This window comes from Salminus brasiliensis, chromosome 12 (assembly GCF_030463535.1).
Source record: "Salminus brasiliensis chromosome 12, fSalBra1.hap2, whole genome shotgun sequence".
NCBI lineage: Eukaryota > Metazoa > Chordata > Actinopteri > Characiformes > Bryconidae > Salminus > Salminus brasiliensis.
This window is the reverse complement of record NC_132889.1, coordinates 25,722,468-25,741,624: the sequence shown is the minus strand read 5'-3', so window position 1 is coordinate 25,741,624 and position 19,157 is coordinate 25,722,468. Positions and strand designations below refer to the sequence as shown.

The 19,157-nt window shown below is 45.0% G+C and overlaps 1 protein-coding gene across 2 annotated transcripts in view; it reads left to right on the top strand.

The window, feature by feature from the left end:
* Positions 1 to 2,171: 2,171 nt before the first annotated feature.
* Positions 2,172 to 19,157, top strand: part of sdk2a (sidekick cell adhesion molecule 2a) — a 169,440-nt gene continuing 152,454 nt past the window's right edge. For both annotated transcript variants that reach the window (XM_072693262.1, XM_072693261.1), the window contains exon 1: positions 2,172 to 2,735. In XM_072693262.1, the coding sequence (XP_072549363.1) occupies positions 2,654 to 2,735 (82 nt within the window). In that variant the 5' untranslated portion in view covers positions 2,172 to 2,653. The remainder of the gene's footprint in view (positions 2,736 to 19,157) is intronic.

Here is a 19,157-nt window from a genome sequence, read left to right as displayed (position 1 = left end):
CGTAAAGCCAGATGCCGTTTGCCCACGCGGTTTGCCCCCGCATGTGATTAGGCCCAACCTGAGAAGACAGGCCGCTCAAGCGCTCACACATCGCCAGTTTGAGGTTGGCTTGTTAACGGAGAGGCAGTCTCCTTCCTTGAGGGGAAAAAGCAGGGCAATGACACAACGCTGTGGGTTGGAACCAGTCGGTCTGCCTCCAACAGGTCTCATCTACCTCCAAAGCACGCCCTTACCGTTTTACCTGCAAGATCAAGGGCCCTGTCACAGCTACCGTCAGCTCTTTTTTCTACAGTGGCGCTTTCATGGGCTCTGTCTTCTTCCCACACACGAGCAGATGTTAGAGTGCCAGTGGGGGGTGGAACAAATAGTTTGCTTTTACGGTGATCCTGCTTACTTAATGTGACAAAGACGTTGGTGGATGTCCTCAATGTCACTTGCCTACATTGAGTTCCTTTCAAGTTCTCGTAGAATTACTGCTGCTAAAGAGAGAGGCTGAAGATGCTGCACACATGATTGACATTTTGCTGATGATTAGGATGATGAAGATGATGATGATGACAAAGAGGTTAATGCTGATCAAGCTCTCTCCATCATCATCACTGTCTCACTACACTCTTAAAAATACCCTTTGGAGTGATGCCACAGAAGAATGTGTTATGCTCCCTGCTGGGATCCCTGAAAAGAACATAGAAGCTTAGAAAACCTGAGTTTTGCCTCCGAGTGGAAACTTGTCCCATAGCCACTAAATTCCATAATAAGCAAACCAGTCAATGGTGCAATGGATGATTCTTTAATGGGATCCCTTAAAAAAAAGTTATACACCTCATTAAGAATACAACCTGATGGTTTTGCTTCCTAATGGAAATTGGCTTAATGCTTACGTCCACCAGTTTCTTGTAGGATACCTTAAGATTCAATAAGAACCAACAAAACCACTTAAAAATGAACTAGGGGGTTCCAAAGGAGCTCTTTACCAAAGATGAGGGTTCTATATAGACCCATGATAACTCAAAGAACCATAAGCAATTCTTGGTTCTCTTGGTATTTAGCCTGGTTGCCTGGCTAAATAGTTCTACTGTATATCACAGCAAAAAGGGTCCCACTACTGTTACAGTTAGAGAGCCCGATGACTATGCAGAACTACGTTGTATATTTTTATTATACTGTAGGATCCGTCATTAGGATCCCTCACACTCTGACATCAACCCATCACCCATCATGGACACACAGCATACCATTTCCGACACCATTACAAAACCAGCTCATTCAAGTTTGAAGAGCCTATGCATAATGTAAAGGAGGTTTGTCCTAGAACCATTTATGGTTCTCAGCTTGGATGTAAAGCTCTAGGAACCTCAAACCCAAGCCAATGGAAACGGTTTGGCTGTAATTAAGGTCTGAACCTTTAGCTCTAAGAGTGTAACTTCTACAATTACGCCTGAGGATAATGATCCGTTGTTTAGTTTCATCTCTCTCTCTCTCTCTCTCTCCTCAGTTCTGCTTTGTGAATGTGACCTGCTCCGTGGTTGCAGGTATGTGAGTCATGCTTGTGCCCCGGTAATGAGCGCCAGTCGCTGGATCTGCTCGGAATTCAAAACCACATTTGCGCCCTCAGGATCAAAGCCTGCGGTCTCAGACAGGCAGCCGGCTTATACTGCCACGGGAAGAATTCAAATCTCTCCGCCCCTCCACTGGCAAATCTGCCTAGCCGCGTTTTAATGTGCCTTTCTTTCTTCCCCTTCTTTCTTTTTTTGGAGGGGATAGCATGAGGCGGCTTAGAACCCAGTCGAGCACTCCAGTGCAGCCCAATTCGCCTCACTTTAAGTCTGCTGACTTCACTGTTCCACTGTTCTGATGACGCTTATTATATCCCCAGATAGCGCTTAAACACGAGGCAGCTGCGCAAAAATATTAACATTTTTTTTTACTTAAAATACAAAAAACGTCAAAAAAAGAGAAAAAAGACCCGAAAAAAAAACAACAACAAAAATGTATCGACTAGTTAAAGTGAGCACCGCGCGCTACCTCCGCGCGCCGCAAGGGGGCGACCTCCTACAGCGCCGGTTTCCAGCACGCGCCGCTCGGTGTGCGGTACAACACTGGGGGGAATACGTCGCAGGAGCCGGAGGCAACGTTTACCCGCCCCTTACTTTCCCTCAGATTTAGTGTCATTTCGGCTCGTTCGCTTCCCCTTTACGGGCGATGGGCTTCGTCGCGTCGCTCGTGCACTCGGGATCTCGCATGCGCGAGAGGCGTAGCTCCGGCATCAGCCCGCTTTAATTGACTTCGGGAAAGTGAAGCGCGCGCAGCGGTCCTCGCCGAGCGGCTCAACTTTAAGCTCGCGCCATGGGCGCCCCGCTCACGCGCACTTTTGGTTAGTTGCTCAACTTGGGCATTAGTTCATCCTCGCACCGAACGGACACACTCCCTGCTTGCTCCTTTACTGGGGTCTACCGGACCTGTGAGAGCGCCTCGCGCATCTGTCTCTGGCTTCCCGGGAAACGGTCATTGCTCTCCGTAGCGCGGGAGCGCGCGCGCACATACTCTCTCTCTCTCTCTCTCTCTCTCTCTCTCTCTCTCTCTTTCTTTCACACACACACACGCGCGCGTCCAAACGCCAGCCAGCCATCCAGCCACCCAGCCGCCGCGGACCATGCACGGGCGTACGGTCGTGCGGACGTGGGGAGCCACATGGACACTGTTGTTCGCCGTGATAAGCGGCGCGCGCGCTCAAGGTAAGCGGCACGGGAGCTTGAGGCGAGTGTGCGAGTCCGTGGACGGCGGCTCGCTCTCGCTCCGAGTCTCACTCCTCTCTGTCTCTTGCACACACACACACACGCGCGCGCCGGGCTTATGTTATATGAAATGTGAAAAATCATGGATTGCAGTTTGACTGTTATACGAGGGACTTGTCAGGGTGTTATCAGTTGTAGAGTAACATCCCAGGTAGGAAGAGATGAAACAGTATCAGCATCTTCATCTTCTTCTTCATCTTCATCATCATCATCATCATCATCATCATCATGACCACCACTCCATCTTCTGTCCGTAGTTGCTACTCCACTCACTCCTGCGCAGTGGGTCAAGTTCAAAGAGACGTAGCTGCCTGACGAAATAGAGCTCTGCACATTTCTTGGCAGAAGGAAAGCAATGGGGTTCAATAGATGCATAAATAAATAAATAAATAAATAAAGGAAGGAAGGGTTTCAAGCCTCCTCAAGCTTGATGAATCATGTGTGATACACTCCAGGAGCAGTGAGGAATGATAATGCATGCTCAAGTGTACTGCACTACTTATTTCATTGCTTTGCAAGAGAAGATGAAGAAGTGAGAGAGAGAGAGAGAGAGAGAGCAATTGGTAGTCGTTAAAGGGTTAAGCTGCTGCCATTCTCGCACGGCATCCAAAATTGCAGCCGTGGCTCTTTCTTTACTGTTCGGTCCGGAGGACATTTGACCTTTTGCCAACATGTCGCGCATTGTCCACCAGGAGCTTTTTTTCCCGTCCATTAGTTGCTGTAAAAAATCACCCAGCTGTCCTGAGGCAGATGGTTGATATACAGTCCAGTGATCCATCCTGCTGGACCGTTGGGCGTCAGTGTACTGACCGCGGTGATTCATTTAGCGTGAAGTTACTTGGCTGTGGCGCCGAGCATTTGATAATAACGATGCCCTAAGCAGTGAGGTGCTAAAAGCTGCATAATCCTCCAGCATGTTTGGCTTTGAACAGGCCGCTCTAAGATCGAAAGTGCCCCCAACCTTATCCAAGAACCACTCAGGCGTCTCTTATTAGCACAACGCTGTGGCACAGCCGCTTATTAGCATCTCGCTACAGAGTGAAGGCGAGCGAGGCCTGGAGAGGGCTTGTGTAGCTGCTCACGTGGTTCAGTTTTCAAACTTAAATTAGCTTTCTGAGGCCTTGAGTGGCTCCAGCAGAGCGATTATATCAGCGAAGTGCAAAGTTTGCTGCGTTAGTTTTGTGCTGAACCTGTGAGGCATACGTAGCAAACAAGTGATAGAAGCTGTGGCTACCCAGTTCACATGCGCAATGCAAACCAGTAGCAATCTGCATTGCCCACAGGTGATCACAAAACGATAGATATCGTATCGATAGAGCTAATGTTAGTTAGGCATGTGAATGTGACAGTCGGGCCCTGTTAGGCAGGAGGGTGGATTGGGGTAGACACCTGCTGCACTGTTAACTGTTATAGCTATATATTAGAGCTGGGCAGTATGACGATATTTTATCGGATAGTGATGAATTTAGTAATCGTGCTGATATGCATTGCTTAAAGGACACTAATTAACTGCACTTTTTGTTACGAACAGTGTAATTAGTCACTTTTAATTAAATGCAGTGCAGCACTTTGAACATAAATCACTGTACTCAGTGTGGGAAAGTATCTGAACAATACTTTTTTAGTAATTTTGTGATTAATATCATGTATCGTGAAAATGTCTTTAAATATCCTGAGATCACATATTTACCATATCGCCCAGCCCTACTACATATATGGGATAAGCTCTGGCTCTCCAAAGTTAAGGCTACCCAAGGCTACACCCTTGCTCTAGCCTTAGCCTACTTAGCGCAGGTGAGGGCTGCAGCGGCACCACTGCTGCACTACCTGTCGCTGCCTGATCCGCAACCCATGATTAGCATTAGGCCCGAAAACATACTTCACGCCAGGATGCGAACGCAGACATTTCGAGCTACGCAGATTGGGTTAAAAAATGAGAAACAGCGCATGCGTCACTGAGCGTTGTCGCAAGCGGCGTTCCAGTGACAGCCAAGTTGTCTTGTACCCCTGCCACGCTTCATTCCAGTCAGCTGTCAGAGGCCGAACCAGAGAATCACACTCCCCATCTTTCCACCGAGAGCGATTTAGAGGCCACATACCACACCACCTTTTATTGAGTCTTTTTTTTTCTGTCTAAGCAGGATGCGCTCTCTACTGTTGACATGTTTAACTCTATCCTGTTTGCAGACGCTAGGAACGCATGTTGGCATTTGTGTACTTGCATTGAGTGCATTTCTGGCCTCATGCAAACTGCATACAAATACCAGCACACACGTTTTTTGAAGTAGACGTTTGTGTTTTCTGATAAACTGTACCTGTAGAATAAGCTAGAGTATGTGGCGTAGCTAAAAGCAGTAGCAGTCATCTTGAAGCTGTCCATTGTTTCATACATTTCGTACAAGTCATACAGTTTCATCAGAAACCACATAAGCAAGTCCTCTTGAAAGTACTCACTTACTCACAGTAAGTCTGCGGTGATTAAGGTATGAGGTTTGCATCATTCTAAATAGCAGGGTATAAGTTTCTATGATTTATCTAATTAGCCATATAGCTCACAGACATATAATCCATGTCGGACAAAAACCTTGTATCTCAATTTCTAATGTTTGTGACTTTTTTCCGACTTCTTTTTCATGTCATGATGAATGGACCAATAGAAATGCTCCAAAATTACTCAGAATCCAATCTTCTTACATCGACTTCCATGGAAAGTTAATAAGGCGTGTACCTCCTGTGAAGTTCTCATTTTGAAGATACAAGGTTTTTGTCCGACAGTGACGATATGCAAGACGTACTTGAAGACGTGAATTGTTTTGGGGGTATTTGATAAGATGTTTGGAATAAGGGTTTGCTGGCAGCGAAGAATTCTAAGCGATAGTCCCTCCTTTTCTCATACTCAGCACAGCAGCAGATCACAGTCATTACTGGACCAATCCACAAACATCAGAGTCAACTTATTTGATGTTTTCTTTTGATGTGAACTGTCTTAACTGCTATGAGAGCTTAGCGACCGTGAACAAGTTATATTGCATGCGGCAATCATAGGGGGCCAAGCACTACATTCCATTATGGGGTGAATAGAGTTTTCAGAATGTAGTTTATTTATTTCACATATGGGATCTCAAAAAGAGATGGCTGGCTGATTTCATAAGCATTGGCATTTTGGATGAACATGATGGACATAAAATTGTTAAAACATGGATTTCTGACATTTGATTAGCTTTCAAATGTTGCACGGAAAATGGTGGAAATGATCTCTTATAAGTCTTAACTGCTATGAGAGCTTAGCAACTGTGTGTAAGCTGTATTGCATCGTGGTACAAGCTCTGCGTGTGATTATGGGGTCAGTAGAGTACAATTGATGTGCAAGGTTTTTAGAATGGCGTTTATTTATTATAGATATGAGATCTTTAAAGGAAAAAAAAGTGTAAATAAGATTTTGCCAAACGGTTGCTTTAAAGAAGACTGCCACCCTCTGGTCAACAAGCTGCTATTTTTGCACTGATAAGTCATTAGTGGCCTCCACCTGAGGACACTGGTTGGTTTAGCACTGCAGGGGCACCCTCTAAGACAGGGAGGGGTGGGTGCACAGCTGGAGCAGACTCAGGAGCCTGGCTGGATCCTTCACCGTGGGTGGTATCAGAGCCAACTTGGGCTCAAGAGCCTTAAAAACTCTCATTCTCTCCCCCCTTGTGAGGCTGCCGTGTTTTTTTTTTACTGGGCCTGCTCACTAATAAGCTTCTGTACCACTGCCGCACCATGGTAGGTAGAGCGGGCTCAGTCATCCAGGCAAAGCGCTTTGGAGCCCAGAGTGTTCCGCAAATTAGGGGCGCGCAAAAGCCACAGAGGTCCCTGGAGAAGCGGAGGTGTCATGTTTTTATTTCCTACTTTCTTCTCCCCCCCACCACCACCACCTACCTGGGGACGATTGCGCCTCTCCTGCTGCGTTTAACAGTTTGCCGTGCCTTAATTCACGCAGGGATACCTGACAGGAGTCCACACAGGAAGCCGCTCCAACAGCGTTGCATGCGTGCCAGCCTATTTTATATTCACTTAGACTGTTCTGTAGAAGCCGAGGAAGGGAAAAAAAACAACCTCCAATGTGATGCTGTTCCCCTCCTGAGAGAGGAATCAGCAAGATGATTCATGTGTTTGCAAAGATCTCTAAGAAAATCTTCAGAGCTACTTGGTCTAATATGCCCTGGCGCGTGCGCACGTGTGCGCGTGAGCAAGCAGGCGTTTGTCTCATCTCGATGGAGGCATTGATGTTCTGCCAGTCTGAGGCTGAATTTTTCTAGCAGTGCAGCTATTGTGTCGCTTGACAGCTGTCTGCCATTTCCCAATCTTTAAATCTTGTGATTATATTTGATAATCCATCGTGCTTAAAAAAAGCAAATTCATTCGCAATACCAAAATCCTTATGTGATTAAAGCGGTCTGCTCAGCCGCGCAGTCAAGATGCTGCACACATGCACAACAAAACACATACACAGATGCACATATGTCAGGAGATCACCATACATTCAGCCATGCGTGTGGACACAGCACTGCCACGCGGTGCAGCGGGAGCACGCACCGGTGCCCTAAAAATTCGCAAGCGATCAAAAGCACAGTTAAGAGTTTAGATTCTCCCCCTGTCCGGCTGTTACCTCGTCCCGGAGCAGCCATGAATGCCCCCACCCAGATGAGCAAAAGCTCTGTTCTTGATGTCCCAGATGGGTTGTAATGAGCGGGGTGGGCCGCGGCACTCTCGTTGCCACGCCATAATTATGCGCGAGCACACACACAGGCTCTCTCTTCGCGGCATATTTATCGCCAGGCTGCGTGACACTTATTTAATTACACGTCTTGGAGGCTAGGTCTCCGAACGAGAACAGATGTCTCGTGAATTTTTGACAAAACCCGTGCATTTTGCTGCAAGGGCGGATGGCTGTTTAAACAGCTCCCCCCAATCCAAAAGTAAAGGGCCAGGGTGAAGCCGGGTGACAGCCTGGCTCCTGCCACAGTAGACCAGCATCTGTGTTGTGGCTGTGAGCTCTGAATTACACTTCTGGATCTCTGAATCTGTGGACATGCATGTGCATCAGTGCTTAAAGGGGAATTTGAAATTTCTGCATAATTCATAATTTGTTGAGATTGAAGTTGAAGTTGCTGAGGAGAAATAGACCAATTCCAATTTCCTTACAATGCTGACACATAAATGTAGACATTGTATTTACAATGTAAATTAACCAGTTATCATGTTGTCAGTTGCAGTATTGGTAGATCCAACAAAGTTTCATTTGGGGAGTATTTGGCCTTCTGTGGCATGTATCTATCTGCCATAAAAGGATTTAAAAAAATACCAAGTCAAAGAGTCCAAGTCTTCAAAACTATCAAATCAGATACCTCAGGCTTCATTACCATTTAATATAGGCCATAACATTCTGTGTAGTACCTGTCATTAAACTTGTAACACAAATGGAGTAAACATGTCTAATTTACATTACATTTATGGCATTTAGCTGACGCTCTTATCCAGAGCAACTTACAAGGTTGCTCGTGTTACAGAGGTGGGCCAATGTAGTGTTAGGAGTCTTGCCCAAGGACTCTTATTGGTGTAGTGCAGCATAGTGACCCAGACTGGGAATCAAACCCCAGTCTCCCACATGGTGTGGTAGCTCAGTGGCAGGTAGTGGTGTTATCTGTTGCGCCACACCAACCGCTAATTTATTTAGTTTATCTAGAAAAAAAACCACCCGTTCATAACTTTCCTAGCACTAGCTATGCTCCAGACACTTCTCCGATACATGTAAAGCCAGCCACCGCCTCCCTTCAAATTGCTGCTGCATCGCTGGGAGGAAAGTGCCGGGTCCTTAGCTTCACTGGGCCAGTAAACAGACGCCTGTGTGAGTCAACATTGCTTTGGAGAGAGCGCCAACTACCCATCTTTGGAGAGAGCATGTCCAGTTGTGCTCTCTTGGACTCTGGCTGCTGATGGCAAAGCGGTTTGGCTTGGTATTCGAACTTGCGAAGCCCAGGCCACATTTGTAGCACATTAGATCACTGAGCCACTCTGTGCTTCAACCCAATCCATTCTGAATGACTTATATCTTTACAGTTTTGAAAAATAGGTGCATTTATGGTGTATTTTGTCTTGAAACTTGCCCGACCTTTCTATTTTTCCATAAGTGACAGTAATAGCTGATGCTGTGTGTGTCCTTTAAGAATACATCCTCTGCTGATACCATTATTCAGTTTAGTCACCCCTCAAAAGAGCTTAGTAATGCTGAGCAGAACTCCGGCTCATGACATCGATTTATGAACTGTACACGCTTTTGAAAAGAGGAACGCTGAGTCCATTTCACAAAAGTGTCTGTGTAACCCACATACAAGAAGATGTCTGCTACTTACCAAGCTCTTTAGCACACTCATCAATACAGGATTACTGGGAAACCTACCACATATCTAATGCACATTTTTAATGCACACTTTTAAAACACCCCCCCCCCTCCTTCATGCCTCCAATTGACCTGTGGGATCTTTCACTGCTCAGTGTTTCAGAACCTTATGCTTTACAAATTTAGTGTACATAAATGTCGGCTGCCACATGTGTTCATGTAACATTTAAGCCTATGAAGGTGCCATTTCTGCAATTTAATGTACTTTTTTCTATTAATAACATGATAACAATGAAGATGGTCTAATAAAAAGGCACATATTTCATTTTCATTACTCATTACTGCTTACTGCAAACTGGGGGGAAACATAGTGTATCCAACAAGAATCCATAGTGTACCACCCTTCCTGAACAAGGTTAACCAGGGGCAGTGTCTTATTAAAATTTTCAAGCCCTGGAACAGTCTTACGTTGGACTGTAATAGAAGGAGAAGGTCTCAACCTTGAATTCAACGAGCAATACTTCCCTGCTCGACCAACCAGCGTGTGCTGGAGATTTTGAAAGTAGGCACAAATGATTGCCCACACACCCTCCTGTGCTTCTCCACACAACCACAAGTAAATTAATTTTTGCAAAGGTACAAATCGGCCTCGAATCATCGCCAGGCTCTCCTTTCAGCCATGGCAGCTGCCTCAACCTCGCTCTGTTTATTCAGCAAGCAAGGGCAGGGGTTTGGCTGGTTGACTGGAGACATTGCCAGGAAATCGAGCACCCCAGCGACTCCCGGATCGCTCTGGCCAGTCTGCCGCTCGGACGGAATGTCAAACTCCCTCCTTTGTGTTTTGGCTCTGATTAATTTGCTAGAAGAGGCGATGGTGGGCTGATAGGGAGAGAGAATGTCACCCCTATCGCTCTTCGGGAGGCCTTTTTAACCGACTCACTCGTGTGGCAAAACTGTGTTTGTAGTTCAGAATGGAAGCGTAATCAGATTAGTTCGGACTTCAGGCCGTGGCACACGAGGGCCCTGGCCCGGTAATTGCCATGAACTGCAGGGGTATGACTTGTCGGTGTTTGTTCGAGGCCAGAGAGCGCCATGTGTAACGCAGAGGCCGTGACATGCTGCCATGTAAACGTCACCCCCCCGAGGAGATCTGACTCCCTGCCCACTCTGCCTCCGCGCAGCCACACCGTCGAAGAACCCGTTCCATTATTGCACTTCTTACAATGGCCGGCGGCTTCCGATTTCCTCCGCTCGCCTGCCAGGTTACGTCAGGTTCTTTCTCAAACTCGGTTCGCGTTGGTTCAGCGCACTTGAAATTCAGTTCATAAAATTCCCCCGTCGGAAGCGGATATCATATGAAATTCCTTTACTGCTTGATGTGATTAAGACCATGTGAGATACGGGAGTTTAAAAACTGTTCATTTGATTTAGCGCGATAAGGCGGTGGAGAAGGGAGAAGGGAAAAGCAGACGAGAAGAAAAAGGAGAAGGAAGGAAGACGGATGGAGCGAGAGCATGCCCCTTAGATTAAATGCTTGATGAGGGAGGTGTCAATAATGAAATTCTTGCCTTTAGAGAAAACCCATTATTTCAGGGCTCATTTAAATCAAAGGGAATCGGCTTGAGTGAGTTTTTCCTTCTCCTTTCGGGTTGTTTACTGACAGAAAAAGGAGAGAACCCTTGGGGTGTAATACGCTTAATAAATGTTCTACATGTGAACTTGCTTGCGGGAAAGACGTGCCAATTTACCAAGGAACCAAAAGAGGGTGTGCTTTGTGCGTCAGAGCCAAAATGGAAATGTATTCAAACGGGCTGCTCGGTGGAGAGGCGGTGGTCATGATAGAAAACGGTGAAGAGACAATTGCTAAGAGATGGTCTGGTGTGTCCTTGCATGTGAACAAAAAAACCCCACTGCACTATAGGTTTCTTTTTTTTAACAGACCTTGGCCGCTGACTCATGCAGAACAGATTTGAAATTAGCAGATTCTTTTCAAACTATCTTGGTACGGCTCTAGGTTACTGGGGAAGAGCGAATGGTGGGGAGGGTGAAATGACAGTGTGTCATATGCTCAGTGCATGCAGTCTCTTTTTTCCAGCCCCTGGGCTCTTCAGTGTAAACATTTAAAGAACAGAGTGCGCCAGCTCAAGGAAAACTGTAGCAAGAAACAAAGGCCGCTACGGCATCTCTCTCTCATTCAGCCTCCCCCTCCTGGGAAATTGGGAGCATATTCTTGTGCTGCGAATAAAACGGCAAGAAAAAGACAACAGCAAAAAAAAAAAAACAAGACTTACTGATAGAGGCATTGATAGAGAGATTGCAAAAAAGATGGAGGGAGGGTAAGCAGAAGGGAGAGAGAGAGAGAGAGAGAGGGAGAGAGAGAGCTAGAGAGCTTGTGTCTCATTTTTGCAAGGAAAAAACACTAGGGCACTGAACCCATTTTTATGTACAAAAGAATGAGTTCAGCTGCCGCAATTCTATTCCCCCAAATGCAGCCAGACGCAGACTCAATTCAGGTACAGCCAATCAGAAGGTATGGATAATTTTACCCGCCGCGTGGCCCACGCCTCATTGTTAAACACGTCACCTCTCTTCACAGCAACACAACGGCGAGTGGTTCTGCACTGGAGAGCGGGGCGCCTTTCTTCACTAGCCACGGGGTGGACCTGGTCATCAGCAAGCGCTACATGCTGAAGAATTGCTTTTATTATTAGCTTCTTCTTTCAAGGGAAATAAATGAACCGTCTTCCTCCAAGCACTCTTACCATCATCGAAGCTGAAGGGGCCCTCTGTGCGGTAGAATGGCTTCAAGCCCATGGTTCCAGGACTCTCTGGAGAAGCTGATTTCCCTGAGTCCCTTGCATGTGCAACCTGGCTGTGGTTGAAGGAGCGGAGGGAGGTCTGTGATTGCTCAGCTCAGCTCTTGCCATATCCCCAACATCATCCTTCTGCAGAGCTGGAAAACCCACAGCAGCTGAACCTTCAGTTGCAGTTTGTGCCCCATGTAGCAGTTAGGGGTAGGGCAGTGGTCCTCGCGGTGATTGGTGATTTATATGCTCTAATTCTGCAAAAGCAAATTTTCAATAACAAGCAACCGGTTTAATAGGTTGTTCACGTTGCTGGAAGTCTGTTATAAACTGGACAGATGTCTGACCATTCTTCTGAGCTCCGTCAATCAATGTTTTTAGTTTATGCTCTTACTAATGATGTATGGTGTTATCCAGCGATACAGGGAGACATCACACTCCTGGTACAAGTATTTTCAGCCTTGTGAACACTGTTCTCAAAAAGAATTTGATGTTTTTTGTCCAAGATAATCTTGTTTTCAGAAGGTTGGAACTCTCAAGTGGCTGAAGTGTCCATGACTTACACAAAATCACCATTAGTGACTTAACCGTCTACCTTTTTCCTCTCCCCACATGCACTCATTTTCCTTCTCTCTATATAAACCCATGGCATAATCCTTGTACTTTCTTTGAGTTGCTTTCCATTGCCTTCACCTCTGTCTAATAACTTATGAGGACTTGCTTTCTAGTACTTCTTATTGACCAGAGGAGGACGGGTTTGTCTTTTGTGAATCGGTTCCAGCCAGTGTCCGCCCGTTTGCTCTAAGGAAGATGTTCCATGTCACTGTAACCTTGGCTTGATTTGAATTGAATCACCAGGATTGTATTTTAGTGTGGGAGTGTCTCTAAAGCTAAATCCCTGCAATGATCAGGTCTGTTGGATGGTGTATTCAGTTTTCTGATTGTCTACCAAGTGATAACAGCATCAAAACTTTTTAATATATTTAATGTGTAGAAAAATGACTGCTGGATGTCTATAAGAACTGATATCTTAATAACCAGACAGTACAGATGACTCCGCAGATGTAATGTAGATCGGATTTGGGATATCATAGAGGAAATTACTCTTTTGCTCCTTAAGGTTTACATGAAATAATTTCAACTCAAAAATGCACATTGGCTACTTGCAGACTGCTTGGATTACACTGAAATCATTATCCAGCCAGCTAAGCCCAGGAGGTAACTTTAATAAGTTTATTATACCAATAACCTTCCAATAACATCAAAAACATACATTTGTTTTGATATCATACAAATTAGGCGCTGTTAGCACACAGTAATTTTCACTAAGGTAACAATATCTTGAGTAAAAGCCACCGTTTCCTCAGTATCCTCCACTGTTGCAGTGGCAGCGGTTTTGCCCATTTCTCTCACTTATTTGTGGCACATTGAATCTTGTGACTGAAGGTGAAACTACCAAAGTCCCTACCTCATCTATCTGTGTAGCTCCTGCTGAGGCCTTGATCGAGCCTACAAGCATCCTCTGTGTCACACTGACTCGCCAGTGATTTAAAAATATGAATTATAGCACGTCCGTGTAGTGTGAAGTGGTCGGCATCATTGACATAATGAGCCAGATAACTTCTAATAAGCTGAGCTAAGCAAAATAAAACTGTTACCAGCCTCCGGTAGCCTAGCATTAGCCACCAGGCTATTGTTCCCCTTCTATCTTAAAAGACGTGAGTTACAGAACTGCTGCTACATTTAAGGTGGAATGAAAAATGTATACATTTTTATCTTTCAATGTCAATAATTCATTCTTCGCTTTAGCTCGATGTTCTCATAGCTAGTTACTGCCATGTTAACATCACATCTTTACTTCACATGCAGCTTTTCTCTCTCGAAATCCATATATTATTATTTGCGATCTTCTAATTCTCCGTCGCTTTAACCTTAAGACTGTCATGTGACTGGAACAGATTAAAGGTGCTATGAAGATTGTTAGATGTTATTAAGGAGTGTCATGATGTCCGTATATTGACACAATGTCAACATATTTCACAACACACAGATCCGACATTGGATCCGACATTGGATTCCATTATCAGCATCAACCTTCAAGAGCCATTTCCTTAAATTAGCATCATGCCCTGAAAATGCTGGTCTAGAACTGCTTCTAGCACTCCGGGTATGCAGATGGATGCATCTCTGCGCACTCGCGTCATCACAAACTCCTCGTCCCCCCATACAGCCTTGGCAGGCGGCCGGGACTCTGGCCTGGCCGGGAGCCTATGGCTGCATCTAAATGCTTGGCGTTTGCTATTGATTAGGACAAGCGCAGGAGCCTCCCTACCAGCCCGCCCTGACCCGCGGGGGGTGAGGGGGGGATGCGGGGTGGTTTGATGTCGCTGTTGCTTTTCTTCTATTTTCTGCCCGTCTTTTCTTTTCTCCTTTCTTTCCTCCCCTGCCTCGCACTACTTTGCATGCCAGCGACGTAGCTAGTACAGATGTAGCTAGTGTCCCCTCTTGATGAGAAGCGGCCTCTCGCTGCTTGGTTACAATTCCTCATTGTGCCTTCCTCAAGAAACGAAAACGAGTGTGGCACCGGGGGCGGACTGCTTTCCCTTGTGCGTATCTGTACGTTTCCACCTGTGAGCATCTCTCTGCCTGCCTCAGTCATGCAGGGAATATGTAAATGACTCACCACAACACAGTGCCTCGCGTTAAACTTTTAATCGAACACTCGTGCGTTCCTGCGCTTTCACATTTGGCATTTAAGGAAATGGCTCTTGAAGGTTGATGCTGGTATTTTGTTCATGCAAAATCTAACATCCCCGAAAATGTCTGCGAGTCGGGAGCGAATTAGGTCCTCGTCTTCTCCGGCTGCCATTGATGAGCTCCAACAGTGAGGGAGTTGGGTGGAGAGACTTTAGTCATGCATGGATTTTTTTTTTCCAATCCCCTTCAAGGCCGCTACTATAAGTGACTTGTAAAATTGACAGTTTCATTGGACTCATAGATTAGTACCAGTTAATTAGGTCTATTGTTATGACAGTGAGGTATGAATCTCCTTAAAAAAAATGAGAACAAGCTAATTCCTATCCAGCGTGGGCTTGTGCCCTGAATGATTTAATAAGCGCGTGTGGAGCTGTGAAAGACTGAGAGGTTAAATGTGCAAACTGTAGTGCTTGGCAATTTGCACCTCTCAAGGCAATGAATACTGACAGGGATAAAAGAGATCCTCTGCAGATATGTTTGGCTATTTATTTTCATTTCAAAGTGCAAAAGCAGAATCCAATAAAACAGTCTTTACGGCTTTGATGCGTCTAAACAGATGTGGAAACATGCGCCCGGAATTCTCAACTAGCATGAGCGCTCCCGTCTGACCGCACACACACACACAGGTACAGCCATTTGCCTGACAGGTTCCAGAGTTGGAGGTGCTGCTTCTGATGGTGGGACATGAAACGCTTCCAGAACCGGTCGGCATTTCCACAATTAAGTTGGCTGAATTCACCGTGTCCACCATCCGAATCAATTCAGCGGAGGAGGGAGTTCAGAGGAGAGGGAAATGCACGCTGCCGAAACTGTCTTAGCTTATTAGCCCGAGCAGCCAACTTCCACCAAATCACTGCTCTGAGATTTTTAAATATTGATCTTTTTACTGCTGACTTTGATGGGGAGGTCAAGTCTGTCAATTATTGAACTCAAGAAGTCTCTTCATAAACAGTTTCAGATTGAATGTGAATAGATAGCAAATGCAGGCAGGCCACGAATCCTCATGATCCATTAAAAAATCGAACAATGATAGCAAGTAAAACTTCTTCAGCATCTCAGATCTGGTCCATATATCTAATATTGCTCAGCACCAGCCTGTTATAAGAAGCTTATAAGTGCATTTAGTTCATTTTTCACTTGTTTTTTAGTCATTGTATTCAGTATTTTCTACTGTCAGATAAAAATTATATATTTTTAAAAATTCTGATGGTTTTAAAGTACATCACTGGACTTTCTTGACACCGTTATACCGCTCAGCACTACTGTCAGATCGTTTTGCTGACTGACTGAGTGAGTTACTCTGAGACAAGAGGATCTGGGTGTCTACCTACTGTTTACATACATGCTGTTTACACCTTGTATTAACCTCTTTTCAGTCACTGTATGACTTTTTAGATTTCACTTGATCACATGAAAAGCCAGCTGTACACCCATGACGTGTTACTATTAGATTGAGATTGGATCCCTTAAACCACGTTAAGTGGGTAGAGATGCATCTTGGTCACATTCAAACACTCTGGGGTCTAAGAGTGTTCCCTCATTAGTGATTTCCTGAGCGTCCATTGTTCACTTTTACAAAAAACATAGATGAAAGCAAGGATCCACCAATTACAGAGAAGAAGCAGATGACGCAATCCACCAGTTAGACACAGTAAGAGGCAGAAGGCAAGTTTCTCAGCCCTTCTTCATGGCCTCGTAACTCTGCATATGAGTCACGCGCGTGAATCTGAATACTTTGACCAGATTCTGTTTCCACTTGTCATTACTTGTCATGACTGTCCTGAGTAAAAAGACTAGGTACAGGTGTTCTACCATGCAGCGGAGTAATAGATGACTCGCGTTCCAGTAATGGCTCTATCAGAAAATGCAACCGACTATTTCAACCACAAGTGAATGCACTTTGTAACACTGCTCTTATCTAACGGTATGCAGAAGTGCGAGTGTGCACACATGCAGACATGAGAGAGAGGGGAAGAGCGAGGGAGATGGAGTAATTAATTCTTGTTTTAACGCTTTGCGACAGATTTCGACGGAATCCGATCACAGAAAACACATTCCGTTTACACTTGTATTAAATGTAGACGGAAGCCGCCTCTGACCACCTCTGAATGTGATTTGAGTGATCCGATCGCAATCCAATCACAATGCGTCTTGGAGGTGTGTGCATCCAAGTAAAATCCGAACGTGATCTGTTCATCAAAAACACATATTAATGCCACGTGCAAACAGACCGTCAGAGATCGAAAAATTGCTGAGACTAGATGTTACAACACAGAATTGTGTTGTTTCATGTGTGTCCTTGCTTAAAATAGCTTAATAATTAGGCTTGATCGTGATAATCGTGGCAGTGGCCATGATTATTTTCACTGACCACAGTCAGTTTTCACAGTGATTTACTTTCAGAACTAATAAACAGTTTGGTGTGTCAGTGTTCCCTGCGGTCTGAAGGTTTTGGTTCTGTAATGCTGGCATGACGCTGCTCATCATAGCGTGTTGCTTATTTGTCCTCTCACGACACACAGTGTCGGGCCGAAACACGGTGACTTTTAAAACCCCTTGTTTGTGTTTGCGGATGTAAGATTAATCTGTGTTTATCGACTGCATGATGAGAGCTGAGCAGCAGACTAAGTGACACACACAGGCTTTTATTTCTCATTTTCTTTGCTCCGTCTCACTGTGTTCAATATGCTCCAAATTTCACATATTAGAAATAGAAAGCATGAGAATGAAAATATGATGTAAGAAAATGCACCCTATTTGTATGGTGCTGTAATTTAAAGTCATGGTCTACATTTTCAGGCTCAGAGGAAAAGCTTTGTGTTCATTAATAGGCAGGGTCACATGAAATGTTGCATGAAACTGAATAGATACAGGACATTACCCACAAGTCTGAATCACTCTCAAGGATGTCTAATAAGAAGGATGTATATTTTGGACTGACATGAATGACTCCACTTTACTCCCCAAAATAAAATTACATACACGTACACATATACTCTGCTGACAAACTGGGTATGTGCATTTGCACATGTGCCTCAGCAATGGGTGTGCCTTGAAGTAGCTGAATGGATTTATTAGAAGGGGACGTGGGGGGGGGCACAAGGAAGGTGAATGTTAGCATGCGCTTCCTTCGAGTCACATGAAGCCAGCTAACTACATTTTTTCCAATCAGACGCTGATGCGATGTCATTGAACTGCTCAACTCGCTTGAAGGAGAACATTAACCGGCCACACTGGCTAGCATTGCACTGATTGATGCAGGGAGAGTGAGAGCCATCCTACCCTTCATGGGGAAGCCAGTGAATTGCGCTCTCTGAGAATCCCGGCCATGAATAGCAGTCACGTTGCCGGGTAATCGAATCTGTGATCTACTGTTGATAGGTTATAAATAATGCTCGAAACTAGCAACTTTATTTGCCACTGGAATGAATGAGATTTAATGACTTAATGAAACATGTCTAGAAATAAGTTCAATAATCCTATAATAGTCTTATACTAATCCCAGACTGAGAAATATTAAGTATTATGACTAGATTTAAGATGTATCGTTTGTGCATTGTAGTGCACAGCGCTGAGCTGTTTAGCGTCCTCGTCTGGAATGTTGTCAGTGCATTATTGTTCCAGGGCATGTTGTGAAAGTCAAAAATAAATGTCCAGTGTCTGGGTCATATAAATTTATGCCCCGATATCCTTGTCGTAATAATCAAAAATCCTCTGTACTGTTCAGCCAGCGGAGAGAATTTTACAATCAGAGGGCTGTTTAATGGACTGTAGTATAAGCCATGTTCTTTATGGATTGCACATTGACTTTGCATTGACTACACAATACAGTGAGAAGAATGGCCTTATAACGATGCTGAGCCCCCCACAATTTCCCACATAAGTACTGTGGACAAACAGAGCGAGCTAAATTTTGACATCTGCCAAACCTGGAAATGACTCACATGTAATTATCCTGGAAGCACAGCTCATGTCAAGCAGAATTTATTCAGCTCCCTTTGAACCGGCTATTAGTAGTTAAACGTAGATTAATATCTGCCTGGATTGAGTAAAGAGTAATCGGTCTCCACCTACGGCTCCCCCTGCACGTCTGGTAACCTGCCGGCGTGGCGCAGGCGGCCGAACTGTGCTGCCCTGGATTTTTTGCTTAGATGAATTACTGTTTGCAGAGGGATTTGCTTGGTCAGAGAGGGAGTGTGAGACCGGAGTTAAGAGTCAGTGTCACATCAGATGTGTGAAGGCTGGCAATCCTCATTAGAGCAGAGAGAGAAAAAGAGAGAGTGAGTGAGAGAGAGAGAGAGAGAGAGAGAGGACAGGTTGCCTTGAAACCGATATTTCTATAGTACACTGCAACACACCGTCTTATAGCCGTTTCCTTTTGCTAGCTTGGAAACAGCTGACCTTTAACCTGTTAAACTCTTA